Genomic DNA, 25,751 nt, shown 5'->3' with positions numbered 1-25,751 from the left:
AGCTCCAAGGTCCTCCCTGGAGTCTTCTCCTCTCCAGGCTGAACACCCCCAGCTCCCTCAGCCTGTGCTCACAGCAGAGCTGCTCCAGCCCTTGGATCATCTTTGTGGCCTCCTCTGGACTCGCTCCAACAGCTCTGAGTCCTTCTCATGAGGAGGACACACAGTAAAAGTAGCAAGTACCATAGTGACCTTCCCAATAGCAAACATTTCTCCCTGGGCACGTTTATCTGTTACTTTGAGTGTTATTATACTCAGAAACACATCCCACTGCCCTCAGAAACAACAGGAAAGAGACAAAACCCTCCAAAGGAAATCCAGTTCTTCTGTTCCAGTTCATTTTGAGCAAGGACTTGTCCTGGGCTGTGCTCAATGTGCTGAGACCTTAGGAGCCAAGTGCCTGACTTGGCTCTGAAAGGACTGAAAGTTGACTGATGAGGTGAAGGAACTGCTGGCATCATGCAGCCATTCCCTGCCGCTGGTGTGCAGAGGCCCTTGCTGAGAATGAGGTTTTCCTTCATTTTGCTCACTTCCCAGGTGGATGATTGGGTTAATTTGACTTAATGATGCATGGCAGCACAGATTCCTTTTCCATGCAGCAGCAAACAGCTTCCCCATGCGAAAGGGAGGTTGAGGTATGGTCTGCTGGAGAAAATGAGCAGCACTGGGAGGAACATGCCCCTCCCCGAGCCATCACACACCACTGGCTCAGAGCTTGGCACCTTCTGAGCAGGGTTTAATGGTGCATTTGATCAGGGAGAAGGTAGAATCTTTCTGGTTGAGTAAGTGGGAGTTGTTTATGCTTAGATGAGCACAGGACCCATTGAGCGATGCCAGCACCAGCAAAAACCTCTCCTGAGTCCACAGGGTGTGATTGGGAAATGTCAGCTGAAGGCAGCAAGGGGCTGATGCCTAAGTTAACATTTGGCTAAGGCCTTTGAAATGGCTGCAAATAGCAGCTCTGTGACAGCATGGAAATGTGGTCCTGATAATTGGTTCTAAGGTGTTGGATCATTCTCCTCCACCCTGGGAAAGCAAGTGGTTAGTCCCACTGGAGGGCAGTTTATTGCATCTGACACTCTGCTGTTCACAGCTGGTGCAAATAAAAGTGCTCCTTTATTTCTTACCTATTTTTTCCCTACAGCTATTTGTGGTGAAGGTTTCCAAGCCCTGATACAGGGAAAAAAGTAATCTGAAATAGGAACCTGGGCACAGAATGTGTCCAGAGAAGGGCAGCAGAGCTGGGGAGGGGTCTGGAGAACAGGGCTGGGGAGGAGCAGCTGAAGGAGCTGGGGGTGTTCAGCCTGGAGAAGAGGAGGCTGAGGGGAGACCTCATTGATCTCTGCAACTCCCTGAAAGGAGGCTGGTGTGAGGTGGGAGTTGGTCTCAGGTGATAGGAGGAGGAGAGGAAATGGCCTGAAATTGTTCCAGGGGAGGGTTAGGTTGGAGATGAGGAACAATTTCTTTGCTGCAAGAGTGGTCAGGGTTGGCAGAGGCTGCCCAGGGAGGTGGTGGAGTCCCCATCCCTGGAGGTGTTCCAGAAAGTTGTGGCCATGGCACCTGGGGCCATGGTGTAGTGGCCCTGGTGGGGTTGGGTTGCTGGTTGGACTGGGTGATCTTAGAGGGCTTCTCCTCTGTGATTCTGAGAAAGGAGCTCTGTAACCACTACTCCTCCAAACACACAGTAAAGATATTACTTGGCCTGAAATTGTTGTTTATTACTCCTGAAACCCTTAGTTTAAGAGAGCCTCTTATTTCCCCTGGATCCAATTCATCTCTGCTCTCTGAATAAGAAACAAGAGCTGGGTCTCTGAAACAATTGCTGTTGTGGCAGCCTCAAATTGCACCGTGGTGCTGCTAATTCCTTGTGGAGCAGGATGTGCTTGCAGCCTGCTTGGCTTTATTGATTGTCTCTGCTGCTCTGGGCTGAGCACTGCAACACAGCTCAAGGAGTTCCAATAGGATTTCTAGCAGAATAATAATAGCAATAATAATAATAATAATAGCAATAATAATAATAATAGCAATAATAATAATAATAGCAATAATAATAGTAATAATAATAACAGCAATAATAATAATAGCAATAATAACAATAACAATCATTCTGTTGTTATTATAATTAACATTCTATTATTATTATTTATTATTAATGGTACTTACATTCTCTTTGTTTCTTTTCACCTCTGACCTCTAAAGCTGCAGCATTGCCAGAAGAAGGAACTGAAGCGATTCAGTTCTCCCTCTGTGGGTAATGATCTGCTTGCTTCAATCTCCTCAGCCAATGGACCTGATGGAGCAGGTCCAGAGGAGGCCACAAAGATGGTCAACACAGGCTGAGGGAGCTGGGCTTGTTTAGCATGAAGAAGAGAAGGCTCCGGTCCGTTAGGAGGGGAGCCTAATTAAGTTCAACAAGGGCAAGTGTTGGGTCCTGCATCTAAGGAGGAACAACCACCTGCACCAGGACAGGTGAGGGGTGACCTGCTGGGAAGCAAGCTCTGTGGAAAAGGACTGGGAGTGCAGGTGGACAGCACCATGAGCCAGGGTCACCATGAGCCAGGGTCACCATGAGCCAGCAATGTGCCCTTGTGGCCAAGACTGCCAATGGTCTGGGATGCATAAGGAAGAGTGTGGTCAGCAGGTCATGGGAGGTTCTCTTTCTCCTCTACTCTGTCCCCTGTGAGTATTGTGTCCAGTTCTGGGCTCCCCAGTTTGTTGTGAGGGTGCTGGAGGCCTGGAGCAGGCTGCCCAGAGACCTCGAGTCCTGTGTCCAGTTCTGGGCCCCTCAGTTTAGGAAGGAGGTTGACTTGCTGGAACGAGTCCAGAGAAGGGCAACAAAGTTGGTGAGGGGTTTGGAACATAAGCCCTACGAGGAGAGGCTGAGGGAGCTGGGGTTGCTTAGCCTGGAGAAGAGGAGGCTCAGGGGTGACCTTATTACTCTCTACAACTACCTGAAGGGAGGTTGTAGACAGACGGATGTTGGTCTCTTCTCCCAGGCAAGCAGTACCAGAACAAGAGGACACAGTCTCAGGCTGCGCCAGGGGAGGTTCAGGCTGGATGTTAGGAAAAAGTTCTATACAGAAAGAGTGATTGCACATTGGAATGGGCTGCCTGGGGAGGTGGTGGAGTCACCATCACTGGAGGTGTTCAGGAGCAGACTTGATGGGGTGCTTGGTGCCGTGGGTTAGTTGTTTGGGTGGTGTTGGATTGGTTGATGGGTTGGACGCGATGATCTTGAAGGTCTCTTCCAACCTGGTTTATTCTATGTATGTATTCTATGTATGTATTGTAGAGTCTCCTTCTCTGGAGAGCTTCCAACCCCTCCCTGGCCATTGTGCTCCTGGGCAAGCTGCTGTGGGTGCCCTGCTGGAGCAGGGGTTGGACTGGATGATCCATTCCATTCCATTCCATTCCATTCCATTCCATTCCATTCCATTCCATTCCATTCCCTCTCCAGAGGTCAGTTCCAACCCCCACCCTGCTGGGATTTGGTGATTCTGTTCCTGATGGAAACAATGCTGAGATCCACAGGTGTCTGCTTAAGGTGGAGAAACAAGTTCAGATCAACAATACCTGAGTGGCTCCAAGACAGGAGCATAAATAATCTCCTCCTCTGCTGCAGCAAGCAAAGGCTGATGCTTCAGGAGTGGTGCTTCAGGAGTGGTGCTTCAGGAGTGGTGCTTCAGGAGTGGTGTTTCAGGAGTGGTGTTGCAGGAGTGGTCAGAGCCATCAGGACAAGTGTGTGACCATGACATTTGGCAGGTATAAATATACATGAATGAGCTAAGGCTCAGATGTCCCAAATCTTTCCCAGCTGAGGTTTACTCTGTCAGCCTGCCAGGAGCCCAGCTGGAAGGTTGTAATATACACAATAAAAGCAAACAGATTGCTCTTGGCTTTGCAATTCTTCATCCTCAAATGGACTCTGAGACCTCAGCTCTGTTTCAGAGGTGAGAAGCACGACAGGGACCATAGCTCTGGTGGTTCCTTTGCTGGTGTGAGCCCAGAGTCAAACAGTTTCCCCCAGAGAAGCACAAGAAAAGAAAACTGAACAAAGTGTATTGGGGAGGAATGTTCTGTGTCAGCTCTTGCACCGTGGCAGATCCCTCAAGCCAGTCACACAATCACAGAATGGTTTGGGATGGAAGAGACCTTCAAGATCACCTAGTTCCAACCTCCCACCATGGACAGCGACACCTCCCACCAGCCCAGGTTGCTCCAGGGCTTGAACACCTCCAGGGAGGAGGCATCCACAACCTGCCTGGGCAATGTGTTCCAGTGCCTCCCCACCCTCACTGGAAAGAATTTCTTCCTAGACTAGGGGATTCGAGACACTTGAATGTGTCCAGAGAAGGGCAACAAGGCTGGGGAGAGGCCTTGAGCACAGCCCTGTGAGGAGAGGCTGAGGGAGCTGGGGTTGCTTAGCCTGGAGAAGAGGAGGCTCAGGGGAGACCTCATTGCTCTCTACAACTACCTGAAGGGAGGTTGTAGCCAGGAGGGGGTTGGTCTCTTCTCTCAGGCAACCAGCACCAGAACAAGAGGACACAGTCTCAGGCTGCACCAGGGGAGGTTTAGACTCGAGGTGAGGAGAAAGTTCTTCACCGAGCGAGTCGTTCGTCATTGGAATGTGCTGCCCAGGGAGGTGGTGGAGTCCCCATCCCTGGAGGTGTTCAAGAGGGCATTGGACATGGCACTTGGTGCCATGGTCTAGTCGTGAGGTCTGTGGTGACAGGCTGGACTGGATGATCCTCAAGGTCTCTTCCAACCTTAGTGATGCTGTGATGCTGTGATTTCTAAGGTCTCTTCCAACCCAAACCATCCTGTGAATGAACCTAGGAGTCCCTGGTTCCAAATGGGGCTGCCAAGGGTTCTGCAGCCCCAGTGAATTGCCCAGGGTGCAAAAACAAAGTGTTGCCCGTGGAATTATTAACCATTGGGGGTTTTGGGTCATATTTATAGATGCATTGAGAAATAAAATGGGGAAGGGATAATTCCCTCAAGTGCTTTCATTGAAAAAGCTCTCATTTCTCTGAAATTTGGGTCTGCAGTTACTTACTGCAATAGCCATTTAGGGAGCTCATTTGCATAAATCTCATCTTTGCCACTGTTGATTAGATAAAAATGCTGCTGGTGACTTCAAAGTGTAGCTGATTGCTTGCAGATGACATCTCCATCGTTCTGTATTTATGGATCTGAGAACTTCAGGCTGCTGGCAGAGCCTTACAGGAGGTGTAGGCATCCACACAGAGAGATTCAGTCACAGATTGCACAGGGTTGGAAGGGACACTCAAAGGTCATCTTGGCCAACTCCCCTGCACTCAGCAGGGACATCTCCAACTAGAGCAGGCTGCCCAGGGCCACATCAAGTCTGATTTTGAATGTCTTCAGGGATGGGACCTCAACCACCTCCCTGGGCAGCCTGTGCCAGCGTCTCACCACCCTCACTGTGCAGAACTTCCTCCTGCTGTCCAGCCTAGAGCTGCCCTGCTCCAGCTTCAAACCATTGCCCCTCATCCTATCACTCCAAGCCCTTCTGGACAGTCTCTCCCCAGCCTTCCTTAGATCCTCTTCAGCTACTGAAGTGTAGTCACTTACATGGAGTTCTCTGATGTCAGAGCTGCTTTTCCATTTTCCCTTCCCTGCTGGCAGCACCAAAGTAATTTGTTGCAGATGGCTCTTTTGTCCTTAAGTTACAGATGGGCTCCTCCCAGCCTCGGGGAGAGACATCCTCCAGAGGCCTCTCACTCCTCTTTCAAATGCCCATTTGGAGGAACTGAAGAGGCTCCTCTCTCTTTGCAGGAGGGGCAGGCAGTGTGGTGAAACAAAGTGCTTCACTTTTAGACCTACTGCAGCTAGGTGAGATTGATCTGTCCTCCTGAGAGTGTCGTCATTAGCTTCCTTTTGATAGCCTCTACAAGAAGCCCTGGTGCCTGCCACTGAGATGATGAATGGGCTGCCTGGCTCTACAAATTAGATCCACCTAATGAGTAGTAAGAACTGGTGAAATTAAATGTAAGCTTTAACTAATTAACTGATAAAGAGAGACAAGATTCTCTTTTTATCTCTCCTGCCTCTCAGATGCCCAAGATTCTTCCTTTTGCCTCTCTCCTCGCTGTTAATTGCCTCAGGAATTGTTAGCCTCCATTAAAAGAAATAAACCTCTCTCCATTCTCTTTATCTAAAGAAAATGCTGATTCCCCAGGGGAGACAGTGGCAGCCTCTCTCACTGCACCCTTCCATTTAAATATTCCTTTAGACCTTTGCAAAAGGCTGCTTGTTTGAGGGGCAGTAATTGGGCAGCCTGAGTTTCAGCAGAGTGGGACCATTCCAGACTAACTCTGGGTATCACTTGCCTGGTGTCCCTCAATTGGCTACCCTGGGGAGAGCTTCTAATTGGAGAAGACAAAGCTATCAGACCAGCTGATTATTTTGGTGACAAATTCTATTAGCAGCCATCCATGCCTGACTCCCAGGTCGCTGCCTCAAGTATCTCTTCCTGTTCTACTCAGTTTCACTCGTTCCTGATGCAGCTGGAGGTGTCCCTGCTGGCTGCAGGGGCCTTGGACAAGCCAACCTCATGAAGTTCAGCAAGGTTCTGCACCTGGGTCAGGGCAATCCCAAGCACAAAGGCAGGGTGAGGAGTGGCTCAAGATCAGTGCTGGGGATGTCATCTCTCTTGAGCCTCCTCTTCTCCACACTAAACACCCCCAGCTCCCTCAGCTGCTCCTCCCCAGCCCTGTTCTCCAGACCCTTCCTCAGCTTTGTTGCCCTTCTCTGGACCTGCTCCTTCGTGGAGTGAGGAACCCACAACTGAATTCAAGATGTGAGGGGTGGCCTCACCAGTGCCCAGTACAGAGAGACAATCACTAATGAAGGGAAAGGGAAAGGGAAAGGGAAAGGGAAAGGGAAAGGGAAAGGGAAAGGAAAAGGAAAAGGAAAGAAAAATAAAAGGAAAAAATAAAAGAAAAATAGGGAAAGAGAGAGAAGAGAAGAGAAGAGAAGAGAAGAGAAGAGAAGAGAAGAGAAGAGAAGAGAAGAGAAGAGAAGAGAAGAGAAGAGAAGAGAAGAGAAGAGAAGAGAAGAGAAGAGAAGAGAAAGATAATGAGAAAAAAAAAGGCAGGACAAGAGACTTCTCTGAACATGACAGGGACTGAATATTAACAAGGTAATATTAGCATCACTCTGTGCCTTTCCAGTCAGGCAGCTGGAATTATTCATGGCAATAGAAAATGCTGTAAAAGATGATGGTGGTGGTTGTTGCTTGACTGTAAGTCTAAATGTGCAACAGTAAACCTCAGCCTCAGGAGAATTTCAAACTTCCAGTAATTACTCTATGGCTATAAATGATTATGGCATTAATGCTTACATTGCTGCTGCTGCTGCTGCTGCTGCAGGGACTAATTACCCAGGTGATGCTGTCAGCACTTGCAACTGCTGCTGTTCCTTCTTCTCTTGCTGTTGGCTTCTCCAAGGTTAAGATGCTGAGGGGCCTGGAACACATCTGTGAGGAGGGAAGGCTGAGAACCCTGAGGCTGAGAGCCTGGAGAAGAGCAGCTCCAGAGGGAAGCTGAGCAATGCTCAGCAAGAGATGAAGTGAATCCCCATCCTTCATACAGAATTAACCAGGTTGGAAAAGACCTTGGAGATCCTCCAGTCCAACCTATCACCCAGCACCATCTGATCAACTTAACCAAGGCACCAAGTGCCTCAGCCAGGCTCTTCCTAAACACCTCCAGTGATGGTGACTCCACCACCTCCCTGGGCAGCACATTCCCATGGCCAATCTCTCTTGCTGGGAAGAATTTCTTCCAGCCTGAACCTCCCCTGGCACAGCTTGAGACTGTGTCCTCTTGTTCTGGTGCTGCTTGCCTGGGAGAAGAGACCAACCCCCACCTGGCTACAAGGATGAGGGGCAAGAGGCTGGGGCCAGACTCTGCTCAGTGGTGCCCAGGGACAGCACAAGGGGCAGAGGGCACAAACTGGAACCCAGGAGGTTCCATCTGGATAGGAAGAGAAACTTCTTTGGTGTGAGGCTGCTGGAGCCCTGGAGCAGGCTGCCCAGAGAGGTTGTGGAGTCTCCTTCTCTGGAGAGATTCCAACCCCTCCTGGCCACTGTGCTCCTGGGCAAGCTGCTGTGGGTGCCCTGCTGGAGCAGGGGGGTTGGACTGGGTGATCTCCAGAGGTCCCTTCCAACCCCTGCCATGCTGGGATCCTGGGCTAGCTTTTCAAAAGAGGCAGGTGCTGCAGGTTCCCTGCTGCCTCAGCCTCCTCTCCTGCTCTGGAGCAGTAAAATTCCCAGCCCTGTGGCTGTTGTTTGTGTTGTGCCACGGCAGGAAATAAAATCCTCTGCTTTATTTACAGCAGGCCATTTTTAAAACACTGCCAGTCCTGGCAGAGAAGAGAGGCTTTAATTTATCCTTGGTTACTTCTTGAGGCAGTAAAAATGTACAGGGGGAAAGAGAAAAAAGAAGCAGCTAGGCTTTGGCAAAATTTAAAGGCCCAAAGAATGTGTTAGGAATTGCAATGCAGAGTGGTGGCTGAGCTGAGGGAGGGTAGGGTCTGGATGGTAGGGACACAGTTCAACATAGGATGTGGAAACTGCACCTAAGGAGGAAGTTCTTTACAGTGAGGGCAGTGAAATACTGGAACAGGTTGCCCAGAGAGGTGCTGGAGGCCTCATCCCTGGAGACATTTAAGGTCAAACTTGATGGAGCTCTAAGCAACCTGCTCCTAGGTAAAGATGTCCCTGCTGACTGCAGGGGCTGGGACAAGATGACCCTCAAGGGACCCTTCCAAACCCATGCTGGGGTTGCTCAGCCTGGAGAAGAGGAGGCTCAGGGGAGACCTTATTGCTCTCTACAACTACCTCAAGGGAGGTTGTAGCCAGGTGGGGGCTGGTCTCAGGCAACCAGCACAAGAGGACACAGTCTCAAGCTGCGCCAGGGGAAGTTCGGGCTGGATGTTAGGAAGAAGTTCTTCTCAGAAAGAGAGATTGGCCCTTGGGATGTGCTGCCCAGGGAGGTGGTGGAGTCACCATCACTGAAGGTGTTTAAGAGGAGACTGGATGAGGCACTTGGTGCCATGGTTTAGTTGATCAGATGGTGTTGGGTGATAGGTTGGACTGGATGATCCCAAAGGTCTTTTCCAACCTGGTTAATTCTATTCTATTCTATTCTATTCTATTCCATTCTATTCTATTCTATTCTATTCTATTCTATTCTATTCTATTCTATTCTATTCTATTCTATTCTATCCTATCCTATCCTATCCTATCCTATTCCATTCCATTCCATTCCATTCTATTCTATCCTGTTCTATCCCATCCTATCCCATCCCATCCCATCCTATCCTATCCTCTCCTCTCTGTGATTCTCAATTCATGCAGGGACAGAGGGGAAGGAGCTGCAGCTGGAGCGAAAGTTGAGCTGCAGTGGCAGCAGCAGAGAAGCAGATGTTGGTTTCAGGGGCTGGGCAGCTCAGCAGACGTGATTCATCTCATGTTTGCAGCTGCTTTCTGTGCACATCAAAGTAAGCAGAATGGATTACATTATAAAAATAGAGCAGTCAGGAATAAATGATTCCTGTCTGCTGAAGTAACAGCCAGAACAAGACATCAATCAGGGAAAATATCGTGGCACACGAGCCCCAGATGGTTCCTTTAGGGTAATACATGGTGCCTTAAGTAGATATAATGGTGAGGAATGGAAAGGAATGGCACTGAGGGTGAGTATTGGAAGGGATTGCTGAGTTACTCTGGAAACTGCCTTCTGATGGCTTCCCTGATTCATAACAGCTGCTCTTCAATAGCTGCAGGGGACCTCCAGGAAGGCTGGGGAGGGACTGTCCAGAAGGGCTTGGAGTGATAGGATGAGGGGCAATGGTTTGAAGCTGGAGCAGGGCAGCTCTAGGCTGGACAGCAGGAGGAAGTTCTGCACAGTGAGGGTGGCGAGACGCTGGCACAGGCTGCCCAGGGAGGTGGTTGAGGCCTCATCCCTGGAGACATTCAAAGTCAGACTTGATGTGGCCCTGGTCAGCCTGCTCTAGCTGGAGATGTCCCTGCTGAGTGCAGGGGGGTTGCCCAAGATGACCTTTGAGTGTCCCTTCCAACCCAATGCAATCTGAATAATGGCAGGGCAGGAAGCTTGCTGTGGTGTAGAGCTCAGCAAGGTCAGTTGAAGGGCTTCCATTTCCTTGCATTCTTCCTCTCTTTCCTCACTCAGCAGTTCCTTCTGGCTGTGACAGACCAGAAATCAATTACCCAACACCTCATGACTACTAAACCATGGCACCAAGTGCCACATCCAATCCCTTTTTGAACAGCTCCAGGGATGGTGACTCCACCACCTCCCTGGGCAGCACATCCCAATGGCCAATCTCTCTTTCTGGGAAGAACTTTCTCCTCACCTCCAGCCTAAACCTCCCCTGGCACAGCTTGAGACTGTGTCCTCTTGTTCTGGTGCTGCTTGCCTGGGAGAAGAGACCAACCCCCACCTGGCTACAACCTCCCTTCAGGGAGTTGTAGAGAGCAATAAGATCTCCCCTGAGCCTCCTCTTCCCCAGGCTAAGCAACCCCAGCTCCCTCAGCCTCTCCTCACAGGGCTGTGCTCCAGACCCCTCCCCAGCTTTGTTGCCTTTCTCTGGACACATTGGTGGAGACTTCTTCCAGACTTTGTCTCACACCTCCCCAGCCTGCAGTTTCTGGTTTTAATCCTGCTAGGAAACTTTTTTCCCACCTCCTCCTCTTAAGTTACTCCCTCGTGAGGAAGCCAACCCTTGGCTGCAGCCCCACCAGGTCCTTGTTCTGCTCTCTGTCTCTCTGTTTCATCTCAGCTTCAGCAGTGAAATGAAAGCATCATTTCCATTCTCAACAGGTTCTCATCTCTGCAGCAATCTCATTTGGTTCTTATTTATTAGGGCAGGAGGTATTAAAAATTGCATGATGAAGGATTACAGCCAGGCCCAGGATGGTAAAAGAGTGAAGGGCTCATTAGGCTGCTCTGTGGCTTTGTTCATCTCCTGAAGTCACCAGATTTATATAACACCTATTAACAGGACCATTAAGTGATCCACCTAGACTTGAAGTTCTTAACAGAGCCTTTTATAGCTCCCTCCTGACTTCATAAAAGTGAATTTTTCTGGGGAACATATTCAGCCCCATTGATTGGAGGGGACTTCTGTGAGAAAGCTCCTCAGAATGGAGGCAGGATAAATAACTAACTCACTCACTCTGAGCAGCCTGAGCAGCTCATTGATTTCCTTTGCTGTGGTGAAGATGAAATCACCCACGAGGCAGTGGCCACCATCAGATCCTGCCAGCTGATCTCATCAAAAGTGCTTGAGAAGTTTGATTGTGAGGAGTGCATGGCAGAGAATACAAAACAAAATCAAAGGGCTGCTGGTTCCTGGCAGAGGAAACGACTGGAGAGGACTAAAGGGAAGCTCTCTGTGGTCTGAATGTTTGTGGGAGGTTTGGAGGTGGATTGGTCTGCAAATGGAATGAAGCTGGTTAAGGCCAGGGTGCCATCCACTGCTGAAGGAATAGAGAATACAGAATTGACCAGGCTGGAAAAGACCTTGGAGAGCATCCAGTCCAACCTATCACCCAACACCATCTGATCAACTAAACCATGGCACCAAGTGCCTCAGCCAGGCTCTTCCTAAATACCTCCAGGGATGGGGACTCCACCACCTCCCTGGGCAGCACATTCCCATGGCCAATCTCTCTGTAAAGAATTTCTTCCTCACCTCCAGCCTAAACCTCCCCTGGCACAGCTTGAGACTGTGCCCTCTTGTTCTGGTGCTCCTTGCCTAGGAGAAGAGACCAACCCCCACCTGGCTACAGCCTCCCTTCAGGGAGTTACAGACAGCTGGTTAGTGCTGCCTTCTTTGGCCACGGCTGGTGGTTGACCTCAGGAGAGCTCAGCTGAGTCATTGATTTGTGCAGCTGGATATAAATAGAGAGATAATTAGTTTGTTTCTGTGAAATATATCCCTGTGTGCACACTGTGTGCACAGGCAGGAGGAGCACAGTGGGCACAGATTTAGCTGTTCACAGAAATACATTAAAGTGTTTCAAGGAACCTCAAATGTGGACCAATGCCTATGGTCAGCCTGAAATGAATAAGGAACTAAGTCATATTAATCCCAAGCATCAATCCAGGCTGGGTGGGGAGTGGCTGAAGAGCAGCCCTGAGGAGAAGGCTTTGGGGGTGTCAGGTGGTGACAAGCTCCCCAGGAGCCAGCAAGGGTCCCTGGCAGCCCACAGCCGGCCCTGTGCTGAGCTGCAGCCAGAGCAGGGAGAGAGCAGCACAGGGAGGGGATTCTGCCCCTCTGCTCTGCTCTGCTCAGCCCCCACCTGCAGCACTGCCTCCAGCTCTGGGGCCCCCAGCACAAGAAGGACCTGGAGCTGCTGGAGAGGCTCCAGAGGAGGCCACAGAGATGCTCAGAGGGCTGCAGAACCTCCCAAGTGGGGACAGGCTGAGAGAGTTGGGGTTGTTCAGCCTGGAGAAGAGAAGCTCCAGGCAGACCTTAGAGCAGCCTGCCAGTACCTGGTGGGGGCTCCAGGAGAGCTGGGGAGGGACTCTTTGTAAGGGCTTGTAGACCTGAACTGGTGATGTAGATGCTGCCCCTCGAGATTCCAGCGTTAGGAACAGCACCATAGAAAGAATCCTAGAATCACAGGCTGCCTTGGGTTGGAAGGGACCCTCAAAGGTCATCTTGTCCAAGCCCCCAGCAGTGAGCAGGCTCAGCTTTACCTGGCTCACAGCAGCACACCACTCCGGCTGCAGCACAGAGCCTGGCGGGGAGCGAGGCTCACGAGTCTGGAAGCTTTTCCTCTGCAGCTCATTTTCTTGTCACAAGCCCAAACCTCCTCTCTGTGCTCTGCTGTCCCTGGGAGCAGAGGCTTTAGCAGAAGTGCTGAACACCACCAGAGCTGCCATAAAACAAGGAGAGCTGGCAATACTGTGAGCAATTGCATTGCTGTGAGCCAGCAGAGCAGGGAACACGACAGCAGTTGCTTAAACTGGACTGTTAATCTCTGGAAGTGTTCCTGGGTGCAGGTGGGAACTGCTGAGGCTCAGCACAGGGAGGCACTGTTCTTGTCAGGAATTCAGCTTTCAGGGAGTTTTCAGATGGTTTTTTAATGGCTTTGGAGTCAGGTACAGAACCTTACATCTAGGACCTGTTCTCTTGTGTGTTTATCCCCAGTGTGCCATTTCTCTCCTTACCATAGAGTCATTAGGACTGGAAAGAGCCTCTGAGATCCTCAAGTCCACTTGTCAACCCACCACCACCCTGGCCACTACACCATGTCCCCAAGTGCCATGGCCACAGGCTTCTTGGACACCTCCAGGGGTGGTGACTCCACCACTTCCCTGGGCAGCCTGTGCCAATCCCTGGCCACTCTTGCAGCCTGTTCCAATGCTTCACCAAGCTGTGCAACCCCAACTCTCTCAGCCTGTCCACACAGGGGAGGTTCTCCAGCCCTCTGAGCACCTTCATGGCCTCCCCTGGACCTATTCCAGCTGTTCCATGTCCCTCTTATGCTGGGGACACCAGAACTGAACCAGCGCTCCAGGTGGGGTCTCAGGAGAGCAGAGTCCTTCCTTAAGCACTTGTTGGACCTTCCTTACCCACTTGTTGGATGCTCAGAGGCTGTATCCAGCAGTGGGGTACTCAGGCAGATGAGTCTAAATCCTTCTGCTTCAGGAATCAATGAATAAACCATTACCAAACAGCGTGGGAAGAGCTTCCTGTAGGTGCTTGAGGTGTCACATTTTGATCCTGTGGTGGTTCAGCTGTACACAGAACTCCCTCAGGATCTCAGCAGTTAGGCTTAAAGACATCACTTACAAAAACAAAGTTAAAAACCAAAGCTATTTTGAAAGGTTCTTGCTGAGCCTTGCAATCCTCCTTTCTCTGGCAAACTCCTTTCCCAGGTGTTCACAGTTTCACCAGCTGCTTGGACAGAATACTTTCATGGCCCACAGTCAGAACTTTCCTCCTCACTGGTAAAAGCAGGAGCTGGGCAGCAAGTCAGAACTGGAGCATCCTTGCTGCTCTTGGGAAGCAGGAAGAACTTAACTGCTGTTCATTTATAATAAGCATGACATCACTGTGAGGGTGAGGAGACACTGGCACAGGCTGCCCAGGGAGGCTGTGGATGCCTCCTCCCTGGAAGTGTCCAAGGCCAGGCTGGATGAAGCCTTGAAGCAGCCTGGGCTGGTGGGAGGTGTCCCTGCCCATGGCAGGAGGGTTGGAACTGGATGATCCTGAAGGTCCAACCCAACCCAACCCATTCTGTGATTCTATGCATCACTAAACCAAGAAGTGTCAGGAAGGGTGAGGTGTGGGATGGTATTACCTGATAAATGTATCTGGATTCACCACCTGAAAACAGCAGCACAGAATGGGTTGGATCAGAAGGGGTCCTCAAAGGTCATCTGGACCAACCCCCTAGCCGTGGGCAGGGACATGTTCCACTGGATCAGGTTGCTCCATCCAGCAGAGAACATCCACTTGAAACCAAATGTAGAATTGAAGCAGATGTAATGAAATTAAACCTTCCCTCTAAGCACTTAGAAAACATTCTTATTGGGACTTAAAGGGATTACACCTCACCTAAAAGCAAGCATCTGCCAGAGCAATGATTTCCAATAGTGATCAGAATGAATCCTTGGGCTGGCAGCCAGCACACAGCCTCTGCATTGTTTGAAGGCTTAAAAAGCCTCTGACAGTTCAGTGGGATCCTGCATCAGGAGAAAGGTGATCACAGGGCCTGAGGGGTGGAATTAACATCAAGAGAGAGGTTAGGAGTTTGAAGCACAGAAGAGCCTCATTGATGAGGCCACCCCTCAAGTACTGGGCTCAGTTTTGGGCTCCTCACTGCATGAAAGACATTGAGGGACTGGAGGGTGTCCAGAGAAGGGCAATGAAGGTGATCAAGGGTCTGGAGAACAGGGCTGGTGAGGAGCAGCTGAGGAAGCTGGAGTTGTTCAGCCTGGAGAAGAGGAGGCTGAGGGGAGACCTCATTGCTCTCTGCAGCTCCCTGAGGTTGCAGGGAGGTGAGGGTTGGGCTCTTCTCACATGGAACAAGTGATAGGAAAAGAGAAAACAGCCTCAAGTTGTGCCAGGGGAGGGTTAGGCTGGAGATTAGGAGAAATTTCTTCGCTGCAAGAGTGGTCAAGGGTTGGCACAGGCTGCCCAGGGAGGTGGGGGAGTCAGCACCCCTGGAGGTGTTCCAGGAACCTGTGCCCATGGCTCTTGGGGCTATGGTTTAGTGGCCATGGTGGGGTTGGGTTGCTGGTTGGACTGGATGATCTCAGAGAGCTCTTCCAACCCAACCAATTCTATGCTTCTGCAAAGTTCACTGAAATTTCAAACCTCTAGAGCCAGGCAAAGATTCTTTTAATCTCCTAAACCTCTGTAAATGAGGACAAAGGCAAGGGGTTAGACTTTAATGCCTGGCACACTCAATCACTCCATGGACTGAGAGCCTCCAAGAAGTTTGGGAGGGCTGTGCTCCAGCAGCTGAAAGCAAAGAAAACAAATTGATTTTTGCCAGGCTTGCTTTTATTGATTGGCAGCTTAACATTTATCAGCTCAAACAGCTTACATCTGCCATTTTGTGGGGTGATATTTTAGAGGTCAAGCTGAGGGGGCAGGAGGTTCTGTTTGCGTTTCTGCCAGCGCTCTTTGCTGGGCCATCATTACCTGCTTGGAGAGCTCAGGACATAGACACAGGGAGGAGTGATTAGGAAAAGCTCTTCTCCCAGCCTCTCTCTGTAATCTCTGAACAAGAGTTTAACTTTTTCAAGCATCCCTTTGGGTTTTAATTGATGAATTTGAACTGTTTCTAACTGATTTCCTTCTCTCCCTGCACCACCAGCAGCCTCCACACAGGAACATCTGGCTCCTCTATGAGCATCAAGTGAGGACCATCAAGCCAAACAGTGTTTCTTTAATCACTGCAACAGCCAAACAGAGAGGAAAGAGTTTATTTCTGAGGTGTTTGTACTGACCACATCCTAAGCTGAAAATTCTACCCCTTTTGGCTTGTTTGCCTTGGGCTGTGAAGCAGCCAAGCACAAACAGCAAAGCAGGGAACGATGATCAAAGCTTGAAGACACAAAACAAACAAATAAAGGAGGGAAACCAGTTCTGGAGGGCAAAGCAAGCTGTGACACCCATGCTACAGCCAGCACATTTGATTCCCAGAGGTGTGATAGCCACCTCCCAGTGCCTGCTGCTCACCAACCCACACACAACATCCCAATTCCTACTCAAGAAAGAGTTTCTGAAAGAGAATCATTAAGGTTGGAAAAGACTTCTAAGCTCATCCAGTCCAGCCACCAACCCAGCACCACCATGCCCACTAAACCATGTCCTCAAGTGCCATGCCCACATGGTTTTTGAACTCCTCCAGGGATGCTGACTCCACCACACATCCACACTCCAGCATGCACAAGGAGAAATCATGGATGCCTCATCCCAGGAAGAGTTTAAGAGCAGGAAGCTGTGTGCAGCTTGGTCTAGTGGGAGGTGTCTCTGAATGTGGCAGCGGGGTTGGAACTAGATGACCTTCAAGGTCCCTTCCAACTGAAGCCATTCTAGGATAGCACAGAGAGAGAGGGCAGCAGATGACCCTCAAGGTCCCTTCCAACTGAAGCCATTCTAGGATAGCACAGAGAGAGAGGGCAGCAGATGACCCTCAAGGTCCCTTCCAACTGAAGCCATTCTAGGATAGCACAGAGAGAGAGGGCAGCAGATGACCCTCAAGGTCCCTTCCAACTGAAGCCATTCTAGGATATCACAGAGAAAGAGGGCAAGAGATGACCTTCAAGGTCCCTTCCAACTGAAGCCATTCTAGGATATCAGGGAGAGGGCAACAGATGACCCTCAAGGTCCCTTCCAACAGAAGCCATTCTAGGATATCACAGAGAGAGAGGGCAAGAGATGACCTTCAAGGTCCCTTCCAACTGAAGCCATTCTAGGCTATCAGGGAGAGGGCAACAGATGATCTTCAGGGTCCCTTCTACCTGAAGCCATTCTATCACATTGTGATGGGTTGAAATTCCACACACTCCCCAACATTAACTTTGCCAGACCAGCTCAGTTGGAAGCAAATGAAAGCATAGCCTAAAACTACCACAGATATCACAGAGAGAGAGGGCATCAGATGCCCTTCAAGGTCCCATCTACCTGAAGCCATTATCACAGAGAGAGAGGGCAACAGATGCCCCTCAAGGTCCCTTCTACCTGAAGCCATTATCACAGAGAGAGAGGGCAACAGATGCCCCTCAAGGTCCCATCTACCTGAAGCCATTATCACAGAGAGAGAGGGCAACAGATGCCCCTCAAGGTCCCTTCTACCTGAAGCCATTATCACAGAGAGAGAGGGCAACAGATGCCCCTCAAGGTCCCTTCCAACTGAAGCCATTATCACAAAGAGAGAGGGCAACAGATGCCCTTCAAGGTCCCTTCTACCTGAAGCCATTCTAGGATATCACAAAGAGAGAGGGCAGCAGATGCCCTTCAAGGTCCCTTTTACCTGAAGCCATTATCACAGAGAGGGCAAGAGATGCCCTTCAAGATCCCTTCCAACCCAAGGCATTCTGTGAATCCATGCCAACACTTCTCTTGTGAGCACCTGAGTTGGTTTCCCTTCCACCTCCAACCCTTCCACATTTCTATGACTCTGTGTTCCTACGATTAAATTTCCTCTGCTTTACCTTAAATAACACCAAAGCAGGTGGGTTGGTGTTTTGGAGGGGGTTTCTCACACTTTCCCCCCCTCCCTGCCTCCTAGGAGACCGACCTGATGACCTTCAACATCTCGATGCACCGCTCGTGGTGGCGGGAGCACGGGCCGGGCTGCGTCCGCAGGGTGCTGCGTCCCTCCGCCCCTGGCGTCCTGGAGGACTACTCCTACGTCTCTGTCACAGGCTGCATCATCGACTTCCAGTACCTGGAGGTCATCCACAGTGCCATCCAAATACTCCTCTCTGTAAGTTCCCCTTTCTCTTTTTGTTCTTGGCTTCTGTGCTGGGTTGAAATTCATAGAATCATAGAACCAGCCAGGTTGGAAAAGCCCTCAGAGGTCATCCAGTCCAACCGGTTACCTGATACCTAACACCTCCTGGCAACTAAAGCATGGCTCCAAGTGCCTCAGCCAAGCCTCCAGGGATGGTGACTCCACCACCTCCCTGGGCAGCACATCCCAATGGCAAATTACTCCTTCTGGGAAGAACTTTCTCTTCACCTCCAGCCTAAACTTCCCCTGGCACAGCTTGAGACTGTGTCCTCTTGTTCTGGTGCTGCTTGCCTGGGAGAAGAGACCAACCCCCACCTGGCTGCAACCTCCTTTCAGGTAGTTGTAGAGAGCAATAAGGTCTCCCCTGAGCCTCCTCTTCTCCAGGCTGAACACCCCAGAAATTAACCTCCCCCCAAGCCTCAAACTGCCAGAGCAGCTCAGTTGGAAAGCAAATGAAGCTCTGTTTACAAGCAAAACCTCCAGTCTCAAACAGGGCATGCAAGGAATGTGTGCAAAAAAATATGATATTGATATATCTTTACCATTTACAAGCAGCACATAAACCCCCCCTGGACAAGACCAGGGGGTTACCAACATACCAACAGCTTCCCCCTCCCTGCTCCCTTCTCCCCTTTCCCCTTTTTCCCCCCTTCCCTTTTCCCTTTCCTTTCCTTCTTTTCCTAGTAGCTAGTCCTAAAAGTAGCCAGCTCCTTTCTGGACCTTACAAGCTCCTTGATTTCCATTCCCTTGGCTCTTTTTCTGTGGAGCAGTAGTAGCCTAACAAAGCATTTCACAGCCTAACAGAAACTTTATTGGCATAACAAACCATCTCCTCGTGCTAACCTTTGTCCAAAGGAGCACAAGGGGAGAGCTTCCATTTGGTAGGGACTCAGAGCCTCCATCAGGAGAAATCCCTCCAGGGGTACATATTGGATACCTGTCTAGATCTATTACACCCTGGCAGCAGCAGCTCCCTGCTTTGGAGAGGTGACTTTTGATTGAAATCTTCTCCTTTTTCTTGCTGCTGTGTGTCACAAAAATGGTTTTATATGCAGCTGTGACTCCTCCAGAGCCTGCTGCAGGGAGCAGACTCTCGAGGGTGGTTTAATTGGAGCTGAGTGAGGCTCTTTGCCTGCTTGTTGTACAGTTGCCCCCCTACAAAAATAACACAAAGAATAATAATGATAAAACAATCCTTTTTTTTTTTCATGGGGGAAACAATAACTGTGGGTCTGAAGGGACACAATAAATCCTTCATCCTGAGTCTGAAGGGATTGGGGGGGTTGAAGGGTTTATTTAAGTTGGGGGGAAATCAAGAGAAATGTGATGGCATGGGGGGAAATGAATGCTCCAGGTGTGTGATGTCTGTTTGAAATCTCCACTTGGCTGATGCTGGGAGCCCTGGGGCTGCTGAGCAGCCCCAGAAGGAATCTTCTCAGTGCTGACCAACACCTAAAGGGTGGAGGCAAGAGGATGGGGCCAGACTCTTTCCAGTGGTGCCCAGAGACAGGGCAAAGGGCAAAATCTGGAGCCCAGGAGGTTCCACCTGGACAGGAGGAGAAACTTTGTTGGTGTGAGGCTGCTGGAGGCCTGGAGCAGGCTGCCCTGAGAGGTTGTGGAGTCTCTTTCTCTGGAGAGCTTCCAACCCTCCCCAGGCCATTGTGCTCCTGGGCAAGCTGCTGGAGGTGTCCTGCTTTGCACTGGATGCTCTCCAGAGGTCCTTTCCAACCCCTCCCTGCTGGGATTCTCTGGGCATACAGATGAGGAAACCTCTCACAGAAGAACCACCTGGGCTGCACTGCAGTGTGGGGCCAGGCAAAGATGTGGTGTAGGAAGATGAAGGATATTGAATCCTTTCCACATGGGGAGGGGGTTAAAAGCAGTGACCCTGCCTGCCTCGGGTGAAGCCAGACACGGATCAATGGGGAATGGCTTTGAACATGACCAAGCACAAAGCATGGCCAGAAACAGGTCTCACTTTTTCTAGACTGCAAAGAAGTTTTCAGACCAGAAGTAGAAGCAAAAAAAACCCAAACCACTGAAAACTCTGCTGGCAAGCTGGGAGCTGCATGCTGTGCTCACTGTGAGTCTGTGCCCTGCAAGACTGACAGCCTGGGTCTGCACACAGCAGTTAAGTGTGCCAAGGAAACTGGGTGCTGGGGCCAGCTGGCTCAGGACAGCTCACATCTCCACTCAGCCTCTCAGCCTCCAGCACAGGCTGGTGTGCTCAGGTCACCCACGGGATTGTTCTCCTGGCCAAGCCGTGCGTGGGAACCGTGTGGGGAGAGTGCTGGCTGGAGCAGGTTGAAGTCCTGCCCGTGCAGCAGCAGGAGTGATGGGGTGAGGGTGCCAGGAACGCTCCCAGCACTGTGGGAATTCCCTCCTCTTTGTGCAGCCATGGTGGGCAAATGGCCAGCTGCAACTTGTGCTGCAGGACAGAGCAAAGCAGGAGGTGGCAGGAAGGATCTGTTCAGCTGGAGGGGTGCTCAAGTCAATCATAGAATTGTCAGGGCTGGAAGGGACCTCAAGGCTCAGCCAGTCCCAACCCCCCTGCCATGGGCAGGGACACCTCACACTGCAGCAGGTTGCTCACAGCCACATCCAGCCTGGCTGCAAACACCTCCAGGCAGGAGGCTTCCACCACCTCCCTGGGCAGCCTGTGCCAGGCTCTCACCACCCTCATGGGGAACAACTTCTTCCTCGCATCCAATCTGATTCTCTCCATTTCTAGGTTTGCTCCATCCCCCCCAGTCCTACCACTCCCTGACACCCTCAAAAGTCCCTCCCCAGCTTTCTTGCAGCCCCTTTCAGATACTGGAAGGCCAGGAGCAGGTCTCCTGGGAGCCTTCTCCTCTCCAGCCTGCAGGCTGGGTTATCCCAACACTGCATTTTATAAACCTTTGCCAGAGAAACTTCTCCTCTGCCTTTCTGGCACGGTAGGGGATGAGATGTTCTCACTTCACCCCTAAGGGTTAGCATGCCATGAAAGGACAATACAGTGTCAGGGGTTGCTCAGCCTGCAGAAGAGAAGGCTCCAGGGAGACCTTCTGCTGGCCTTCCAGGACTTAAAGGGGCCAGGAAGCTGGGGGGGAACGTTTTAGCAGGAGCTGGTGTGATAGTTTGAGCTGAAAGAAGATTCAGACTGGAGAGAAGGAAGAAAATTCTTACCTTGATGGTGGTGAGAGCCAGGCCCAGGCTGCCCAAAGAGGTGGGAGATGTCCCATCCCTGGAACCATTGCAGGTCAGGTTGCTGGTTGCAGATTCTCCATCAGAGCTGGCTAAAGGTGAGGGGGTGGGGGACAGCAATGTAAGCCCTGGCAATGTAGTTGTACCTTCCCCTTGTCAACTAATCAATAAGAGGACTGAATTGTTGTAGACATTTTGCAGTCCCTGGTATTGATTTGTTTTCCATTTCCCATGGCAGCTCTTCAATATTGCACACACAACCCCCCCCAGCTAACTCCATGCAATTGGCTGTGGGTATCCAGAAATGGTTTTATACACAGGACTAATATTTAGAGTAAAGGGAAAAGGGGGGGGGAAAAAAAGTCAATTCCTATTTTAATTTCTTGGAGTTTCTTAATATTAAACAAACAAACAAAGTCTGCAGGAAGATTGGAGATAAATGGAAGACAGGGAAAATGTCTCTCCTCTCTCTCTCTCTCTTTTCAATATTTGCCCCAAATTAACTCCCCCCTGGCAATGGGGGGAGGAGGGGGGATGACAATGGATTGAAATTTGAGGGGCAATGGTTTGAAATGAGAGCAGAGCAGATTGAGATTGGATGTGAGGAGCAGGTTCTGCACCAGGAGGCTGCTGGAACACTGCAACAGGTTGCTCACTGGAGATATTGAAGGTCAGGCTGGACAAGGCTCTGAGCAAGCTGCTCTAGCCCCCTCAAACCCAGGGCACCTGGGCTCTGCTGCAGTCTCCTCCCCCCCCAGCTGTGGCCACTTTGCCCTCCCCACCCACTCCCCTATTTAATCAGCCCCAGGAAGGGCAGCAGCCCCAAGCTGAGCCCATCTGGGCTGAGTATCCTCCTCTCATCCCTGGTGAGTGCCCCTGGTGCACGCTGGGTGCTGGTGGTGGTGACTCCAAAGGCCGGGGGGCCTGCTGGCCCCCCGGTTGTTAGGGCTAACATTGATGACTCCTCCAATCCCCCCCACGGGTGCTGCCTGGGGCTGCTGCCTGGGGCTGAGCTCCTCTGGGAGCAGCTCTTGGCTGGTGAGGGTCTTGCCCCCGGCTCTGGGCTGGCTGCAGGAGTGGTGGTGGTGGAGCAGGAGCTGTTCAGCCAGATGATATGATGCTAATGACACTGATGTTACCTGGTGGCCCCTGGAGTCTGCTCTCCTCATCCAATAAATCTCTGTTTTGTGCCTCATTTGCAGACCATTTTTCCCCCTCACTGCTTCCTTTCAGAAATAAGGAAAGGAGGTAAAAAAGAAGGCAATAAAGCAGGTCTGGAAAATGCATTCACTTATCAATCAGCTCTGAAGAGGAGCAGCTTGGGAAGTGAGAGTCTCTTGTTGTGAGTCACAAGACAAGTGTCATGAAGGACAGACAGGACAAGGCTGCATCTTCCCCATGGTGGCAAATGCAGAGGGAAAAGCAGCTCCAGCTGCCTTGGAAATCTCAGTCACACTTCTCTACAGAAAGCATCACTGACAAAGGGACATTGTGAGAAGTGAATGCCCAACCCTCCTACAGACAGCCTGGTCCTGAGCCTTCTAGAGGTCTTCCTTGAAGTAGGAGCAGCCCTCCTGGACCCCTTGGTTTTTAAGGGCTGTTTCCCAAGCTAAGGTTCTTTAAGTAATCTGAAGTCTGCCCTCTGCAAGTCCAGAGTGGAGGTTTTGTTGCTGCCCCTCTTAGCTTGAGTGCATCTTGAACACTCAATTATCTCATGGTCACTGCACCCCAGGCAGCCTCCAAGCACCACATCCCCACCAGCCCTTCTCTGCTTGTAAAAAGGTCAAGCAGAGCCTTCCCCTGGCAGGCTCACCCAGCAGCTGGGATAAGAAGCTGTCCTCCATGCACTCTAAGCACCTCCTAGACTGCCTCCTCTCTGCCGTGTTGAGTTCCCAGCAGGTATCTGGCAGGTTAAAATTGCCCATAAGAACGTGGTCTGGTGATCCTGAGGCAGCCTCCAGCTGCCTACAGAACAGCTCATCAACCTCTTCACCCTGGTTGGGTGGTCTGTAGCAGAGTAAATCACACAGCCAGGCAGGTTTTGAAAGCCTCCAGAGCAGGAGACTCCACAGCCTCCCTGGGCAGCCTGCTCCAGGGCTCTGCCACCCTCACAGTGAAGAATGTTTTCCTTTATGCTCATTCTGCTCCAGTCTTTGAGAAGCCTTTCAGTGAAGACATTTCTTCTGATGGCCAACCTAAACCTCTCCTGGTGCAACCTGAGGCCATTTCTTCTTATCCTATCGCTTCTTACTGGGAAGAGGAGACCCAGCTGGCTCCAACCTCCTTCCAGGGAGCTGTGGAGGGACAGAAGGTCTCCCCTCAGCCTCCTGTCCTCCAGGCTGAAGAACCTCAGCTCATTCCTAGCAAGGTGGAACTTTCCTCACCTTGGCTTCCCGTTGCCTCCTGGGTGAACTCCTGCTGACAATCACTGTGAATGACAGCAGAAAGTGGCAGCTGATTTAATAGCCTCTTCAAAGGACATGATCACTTCCATTTTTGCTGGTGATTGGCTTCATTTATTTTTATCTTGTTGATTAACTTCTAATGCACCTGATGCCTTCACACAGGTGAGGTGGCTCAGAGCAGGCAGCCTGGGTGTTTCTTCAAGGAGGTTTTCTGCAGTCCTGCGTGGGTGGTGGCTGAAACACCTTCTCCATCTCCTCCAGGCTGCTCTTAAACATTCATTCTTGGTCACACTCCTCACTAAGGGGGTTGCACGTGGGGCTGTTGGTGGATGAGAAGCTGGACATGCAGCCCAGAAGGCCAAAGCTCTGAACACCCTGCTCTGGTGGAGGATGCTGACTGCAGGGGGGTTGGACTGGATGCTCTTTGGAGGTCCCTTCCAACCCAAACCATTCCATGCTAATGGCCAAGAATTGCCCACTTCACACTCCCCAAATCTTCTCCCAAGGAAGAAGCAAAAGAAGAGATGGCCTCAGGCTGCACCTAGGGAAATGAGGAGCAAATTCTGCCCCCAAAGGTTTGTCAAGCCTTGGAGCAGGCTGCCCAGAGAGGCTGTGGAGTTTCCTTGCCTGGAGAGCTTCCAGACCCATCTGGGAATTATGGTCCTGGGCAAGCTGCTGTGAGTGCCCTGCTGGAGCAGGGGGGCTGGATTGGGTGATCTCCAAAGGTCCCTTCCAGTCCCTGGGATCCTGGGGTTCTGGCATTGATTTCCATTACACATCAAATCAACTGAGGGAATAAAGTCCCTGGAAGAAGGCTTTCCTCAAAGCTCTCCTGACTGACATTCAGTTCTGTGTTTGAAATGCTTTGAGGAGAAATGACATTGAGAAGCACTTGATCCATAATCCCTTCCAAGCCAGCTGCTTCACTTTCATCTTCATACTCTCAACCCATCCCTGGGGGTGGGTTTCAAAGCTGTGTAGGTGTGGTGCTGAGGGCCATGCTTTAGTGGTGACCTGGCAGGGATGGGTTAAAGGTTGGACTTCATCTGAAAGGTCTTTTTCAGGCCCAAATGATCCTGTGGTTCCATAACATCCTTGTGCCAATCCTGCCTTAGGAGAGGAGAGTCTCTCAGCACTAAACACCACCAGAACTGGGGCTGTATGTTCTGGGCTTGCCTTCAGAGCCTGAGAAGATATTCAGGGGCTGCAAAATGGGCATGGAGAGAAGTGGCAGATGAAGAGGGACCAGGCTGCTCACCTGGAAAAGTTCTGCCAGTGAATGAAGGAACTTTTGCTGCCGTTCCTCCCCTCCTCTGAGCAAGCCACAAGCAGCCCCTGGAGCCTGCAGCTGGGTGCTGAGGAAGCTGGGGACACGCTGCCTGCTCCCAGGGATGTTTTGTTTCAGGCTCAGGGACCAGGACAGACAAAACCTGCTCCTGCAGAGAGGAGTCTGACCTTGCTTCTGTTGCCACCTGCATCTCAGGCTCAGTGACAAGGACTGTCACATGCATCAGAAACAATCACAGCCAGCACCAGCACCTGCTCCACAGCTTAGGGGCCCTGCAGCTACAGAGGGGGGAAAATCCTGTGGGCATGGTGGAGATTGATGACTTCCATCCAGTGAGAAATTGAAGCACTTCATCATACAAAACAACACAAACACTCAGAGAGCAAATAGAAATATCCTCCAGTGGGTCTGGAAGGGGGTGACTAACCCTGGTGCAGGCAAGCTGGGCCTTAGAGGAAGGCTGTGGAGAAGCTGTTCAGGGAATAAAGCCTGAGCAGAACTGAAGATGCAGGCAGAGTGTGTGTGTGTGTGTGTGTGTGTGCATGTGTGGGGGGAGGATTATCTGTGGGGCTTTGAAGTGGCAGTTGGAGTGCAGCCATTCTTCTGCTCCAACATATTCCAAACAATAAAGATAAAAGTCATGCTCTACATGGAGCATCAGCTGTGCCTTTAGCATATGCAAAGGCCTTGCCTTGAAAAGTTTTGCACATTTCCATGGTGAATTAAATCCCTTTCTCTTTGGGGGTGGTGGAATTCCTTTCACTGGAGGAAACAGAGGCTCTTGAGAATGAAAGTGCATCTGCACAGCACAGATTCACTTCCCCACTCCTTTCATCTCTTA

The 25,751-nt window shown here is 50.8% G+C and overlaps 1 protein-coding gene across 2 annotated transcripts in view; it reads left to right on the top strand.

The window, feature by feature from the left end:
• Positions 1–25,751, top strand: part of NKAIN3 (sodium/potassium transporting ATPase interacting 3) — a 154,900-nt gene that overhangs the window by 100,781 nt on the left and 28,368 nt on the right. For both annotated transcript variants that reach the window (XM_054180192.1, XM_054180190.1), the window contains exon 4: positions 17,807–18,004. In XM_054180192.1, the coding sequence (XP_054036167.1) occupies positions 17,807–18,004 (198 nt within the window). The remainder of the gene's footprint in view (positions 1–17,806; positions 18,005–25,751) is intronic.

Source organism: Dryobates pubescens, chromosome 3 (assembly GCF_014839835.1).
Source record: "Dryobates pubescens isolate bDryPub1 chromosome 3, bDryPub1.pri, whole genome shotgun sequence".
Classification (NCBI taxonomy): domain Eukaryota; kingdom Metazoa; phylum Chordata; class Aves; order Piciformes; family Picidae; genus Dryobates; species Dryobates pubescens.
This window is presented reverse-complemented; position numbering and strand designations above follow the sequence as displayed.